General features: G+C 55.6%; 1 protein-coding gene across 1 annotated transcript in view; it reads right to left on the bottom strand.

Moving 5' to 3' along the window:
• The window catches only part of NKX2-6 (NK2 homeobox 6), a 3,539-nt gene extending 1,512 nt beyond the window's left edge, over positions 1-2,027 (bottom strand). Inside the window, exon 1 of the mRNA XM_026863016.1 lies at positions 1,973-2,027. Coding sequence (XP_026718817.1) covers positions 1,973-2,027 — 55 coding nt within the window. The remainder of the gene's footprint in view (positions 1-1,972) is intronic.
• Positions 2,028-5,285: the final 3,258 nt, after the last annotated feature.

Raw genomic sequence — 5,285 nt, 5'->3', positions numbered from 1 at the left:
GGGGGGGGGGGGGAGAAATGCTCTGAGAGCCCCCACCAACATGGGCTACCCTCCACTGGGCCCCAGTTTCCTCCCAGTCTGTCCCAGTGCTGCCCTGGCGGGTGGGCACTGAGCCTGCAGATTCCCCCCACCAGGGCATGGAATGGGACCAGGGTCCCCCACATGAGTTTGGGGAGCAGGGCCGGGTCCTGGCAGCTCCGAGGGGCAGTGGGGGGGCCGTGGGGAGCCCCACCAGCAGTGGGGTGATGCTGGGCCTTATCTGAGCCCAGTGACCGGCTATTTCAATTAAAATTCCTGACCGGCCTCAGGGGCTGGTGTTTGCTGATAGCCCTGACAGAGCAGAGCTAGTTTTCGTCTGGGCTGGGTCGGTATCTCCCGCACCACCGAAATAGCCAAACCGGACTGTTAGGGGAGGCTGAATAAATAAACCATCCAAATGCAGGCAAGGAAGTGAGGGGCTGGAGCAGGAGGGAAAATAAATACAGTGGCTTGGGGAGAAAAGTGCTCACAGCCCCACAGGTCAGGCCTTGTTTCTGCGTGACGTGCGGGTTCGTTCCCGGCCCCTGGAGTCCGTGTGTTCAGCTCTGTGTGTTATTCCTGCTCGCGGGACAGCCCTGCACACTGTGCCTGGTTTTCCGGCGTCAAGTGGGAATTATGAGCAAACAGTGAGAAACTCTGAGCTCATTTTCCCCGGGAGGGTGGCAGAGTGTGTGGCGATGCCTTTGCAGGCCCCGGGCGCAGCTCCCCGTCAGCATCAGCTCAATCCCTTTGGTGGGTAAAGCCCAGGCCCGGCTCAAGGGCTTTCTGTGGGGCTGCCCCCTCCTAGAGAGTGCTCGCTCTGCTCTGAGATGGCTTCAAGTTGTGCCAGCCCCTCCTGCGGGCCTGATCCTGCTCCCTCTACACTTGGTAGGAGCGTGAATTTTTCAGTGTGACTTACACGCTGAAAGGATACCCGGAGGTGCTTTTTTTGGCCTTTTTTTGGCCTATTGAACTTGCTGCCCAGACCCCAAAATTTCTAATCCTGCACAGGAACGGTGCTGCAGCTCACTTAAACCAGCTCCTTGAGCTGGAGCCTCCAGCCCGTGCTGGACCCACAGCGGCTGTGTGCTCCCTGCAACCCTTTGCCATGGTCCCCACAGACCAGTTTAGCTCCTGCAAACCCGTTCCCCAAGGCCAGGGCTGAGCCCCATTCGCAAAGCCCCTTCCCAGTCCCCGGCTGGATTCATTGCCACGTCTAAACGTCTTGTTTGGGACTCGAAACACCAAAAGGCGAGAGCAAACAGACAGTAACATTACACCTTGGCTTGTTGATGGTGGGAGGCAGCCGGCGCCAAGGTAAAATGCTTGGCTGGGATCGAGACGAGCAGGAAGGAATTGGGGTAAGTAGCTTTATCCGCCCCTAATGACTCGGTGCGGCCGAGATTAATGGAGAGGCTGGAGTTCAGCTCTCAGGACGTGCGGAGAGACACGGCACTGGGTGGGTCAAATTGGGGGAGAGTGAGGGAAAAGGGATTTTAACACAGGGCAGCTGGCAGCGGGGCAGGATTAATGCCCCACAACCACCGTGGGGCTGTGCTGGCTGCTCCCCGTCCCGCTCCGTGTGCCCTCACGATGGGCATCCAGCCCTCCCTTGCCTGCCGAGCAGCCAGAGGCTTGGATGAGGAGTGTAAATCATCTCTGTAGGTGCTGCCCTGCCAAAACCTGCTGCTGAGCCTGCTCAACCCCGGCCCCGCTCCCTGCCCCGTGCCCGGGAGCTTTCCCAGTGCTGTGGCCACCGGCACTGGTGGGGGCCCAGGCCCTTCCCACGGTGCTGGGGATGGACCGTGGCTCTCGGCTGCTGCCTTTTGGCAGTGAGAGGCCACTGGGGGATTTCTGGGAAGAAGACTAAGAGGATCTATCACAAGCGATCATAAATCATCGGCTTCTTTTTGACTGGCAAGTTAATTTTATTACGACCCCCCAGGGACATTACTCCTCTTTTTAACTAGGTTAGATGAAATCAGGAGAAAGCTGCTTCCAGCCGCCATCGGGCGTTTAAACGGGAGGATTTCTATGGCAGCAGCTCAACTGCAGCTCCCAAAGTATCTGATTTCTGGCAGCTATCGCTGGGACGCATCAGGATCCCGATGAGATGTCGGAGAAGCATCCGAGGGCCTGGAAACCTGATTCTGCCTGCTGGGAGTGCCAAGGGGCAGCCAGCCCTCCCAGGGCACTCCTGCACTTTTGTTTTTAAAGTGATCAGAGCGAGGGAATAATGGGAATATTGGCTACTGGGAATAATGGGGATATAATGGGAATAAAGGGAATAACGAGTGAGGTGGATGCACGGCGGGGTTGCAAGTATGTATAGACATTTCTAAGGAGTTTGCAAATACTTTGATGCAGCTGAAATTAAACTTAAAAGGGTTTTCTATATCCTCTTCTTTTTCCCAGCTACTTTCTGTCCGTTTTCATCAGTGAAATAAAACAAAAAGCAGAGAAAATGGAAGTGATGGCAGAGAGCGGGCTGCAGGCGGGTGAGGGAAAGCAGATTCCCCCTCCAAGGTTTTCTAATAAACACTGGGCGGGGGGGGGCAAGGCAGAAAAATGTGCTTCTTTTCAGAATCCGTGGGATAAAAATAACTTCGAAACTTTAGGAAGTTTTCACAGAGAAACTGCTTTCTGCCCGGCTCTGGGACGAAGGCCACGTCTCCGCTGGGCTGGCAGAGGCGGGCAGCGGGTGCGGGCAGGGTGCGGGCAGGGTGCGGGCAGGGTGCGGGCAGGGTGTCTTGATGTGCTGAACACAAGCAGCACGGGCACAAGGCTGAAACGCCAAAATTGGGGCAGGCTGTCAGGTCCCGTCCTCTATTTATTTCTTTTTTCCCCCGTTTTAGTCAGCCCTTGCCCTTGAGACAAGCCAGCACTTCCCCAGCGCTCTGCTCCGCTCCTGGCGGCTTTGGGCTGGGTTTAAATCACAATTTTTAAATTTCTGGGAACCTGTTGAAATCAGGGGAATTATATGAAGGGGGGGTGTGGGGTGTTTCAGCTGCTGCTACAGCAATATCTGCTAGCGGGAGAGGTTTTCTGTGCCAGGAGGACTTTAGGATTGACTTAAACTAAACCTGTGTAGCAGCGCCCTGGCTCAAATCATTAGGCAGCAGTGCCCTCTGCTTGGACAGCGGAGATGTGCAGCTTTGCTTCCCCAAACTCCAAAGCTGAGCACTGGAAAGAGGGGAGGGGGGGTTGAAATCTCCCCCCACCCCGTGCTCCTTCACCCAGGAGCCGAGGAGTGGGTCAGCCGTGGGGCAGGAATTACGGAATCATTCATGTTGGAAAAGACCCTTGGGATGATGGAGTCCAAGCCCCAGCCCTGAGGTTTGGGGATTTTCTGCGTCACGCTCGGGAGATGAAAATACTGGTTGGTGTTAAAAGTGCTCTCGCCACCTTTTGGGCTGGGGAGTTATTTTTAAAAAGGGATTATTTTGGTGAAATAATGAATAATTCAGTGTGCCCCCAGTGCTGGCAGATGGAAAAAAAATGTGCGCTCGCAAAATTATTGTGGGTTCTTGTCTGTCACTTTTTCTAACGGGGCAGCTGTGGGGAGCATCCTCCATCAAATCTCGGGGCTACCTGCTCCTTCCCTCGTGCATTTCTGTGCCGAAGCGTGCGAGCCTCTGCCTCGCAGCGGGCAGACAACTGTCTGCATCTGTGCGTGTTCCAGCAGCGACGGGCCGGGCTGTGCTGCGGCAGCACCTGGGCTGAGGATGCTGAGCAAGGGCAGAGTCTCCCCGGCGGAGGATTCGCAGCCGCTGGGCTGCCGCTTCCCAGCATTTGGACTTGGCAGTGTTAGACTGATGGTTGTACTTGATCATCTTAAAGGTCTTTTCCAACCCCAATGATTCTCTGATTCTATATCTGGATGTTTTGGTCAGACCCTTCCTGCTTCCACCCTCTTTCCCTTCAAAAACCAGGTCTGGATGCAGGTGGGCTGCAGCCTTTCCCCACCCTCCCCTGCTGCTGGGGCCATAGGGAGGATGACCAAGGAGCAGAATTTTCTCATCTTTGTTTTTTTTGGGATTTAGCCCAATTTCCGTGGATGCTTTCAAATCAGGGCTGGGCAGGAGGTGGCGGCGGGAGCAAGCGGAGAGGAGGAGGCACTGGGGGGCTGCTGGGGGGGGGGCGGGTGGGTGCGGGCAGGCCAAGTGGGTGCTGGGTGGTGGGTGCTGTGGTGTGGCGGGTTCACGGACCCATCGGCCTTCGGTCGGCAGATGGCACAAGAGCCGTGGCTGAGCGCCTTGGGCAGGGAGCAGAGCTGCTGGGAAAACATAACTGGGAAAAAAAACCAAACCAAAACAACCCAGAAGTGCATCACCCTGCAGCTGAGCAGCAAGGGTAGAGTCGGAGGCATTGCAGGAGGCCGATGCCGGTCCCTTCCAGCTTCCCCCACAGCTCCCAGTGAGTCCCAGCAGGAGCCCAGTCCAGCATCTCTCCCGCTGGCAGCTCTGTGAAGGTTGGAGCATCCCAAACTCATCCCTGGGCTTCCCGCAGCTGCATCCTTCTGCTTCGCCGGGCAGCGAGGCTGTGCAGCTCCTGGCTGGGCTATTCAGGAGGGAGCTGAGGGGTTGTTCAGGAGGGAGCTGAGGGGTTATTTAAGAGCAGGGGGCTGAGGGGGATTGAGAGCGCAGTGGCAAGCCAAGAAAAACCCCTGGCTATGGAAAGGAAAATAGAGATGAGACGTGATGGGAAATGTATGGGGTGTTTGGGATGCGAACGCTCCTTGGGGAAGGGGGAATTTGGTCCGTGTCTCTTCGATGCTCAGCTGCACTGCTGAGGTGTGCCCCCCCCCGGGCCCTTCCAGCCACATAAGTGGGGTCCGGAATCCTCCACCCCCCTCCGAGCCGCAGCGGAGAGCTGTTTGGAAAAGGTTTGCAGGATTGGGGGCAAGCTGAGCTCGTTTATCCCCCAGCCTTCCAATTTCACCTCGCCAACCCCCAAACCTCAACATCCTCACTTAAAAAAAGGGGGTTCCTCCTTCACCCCACGCTCCCCGTACGTCCCCGTCGCAAGCTGCCCCGCGGTTTGCAAGGATCAAGCACTGCACAAGTGTTCTTTATTATTGGTTTTGACAGGCTCGGTTAAGTGGGTGGACGGGGCCTGGCAGACGTGCTTGGGTTTGCTTTCTGCTTTGGAACAACTGCGGGGCTCACCACATCTGTTGGGTTTGTGTTTTGTTTTGTTTTGCTTTTTTTTTTTTTTTTTTTTTTTTTTTTTTTTTTTTTTTTTTTTTTTTTTTTTTTTTTTTTTTT

Source organism: Athene cunicularia (genome assembly GCF_003259725.1).
Source record: "Athene cunicularia isolate RWA chromosome 22 unlocalized genomic scaffold, athCun1 chr22_part1, whole genome shotgun sequence".
NCBI lineage: Eukaryota > Metazoa > Chordata > Aves > Strigiformes > Strigidae > Athene > Athene cunicularia.
The sequence above is the reverse complement of the archived record's forward strand: the minus strand, read 5'-3'. Positions and strand labels throughout refer to the sequence as shown.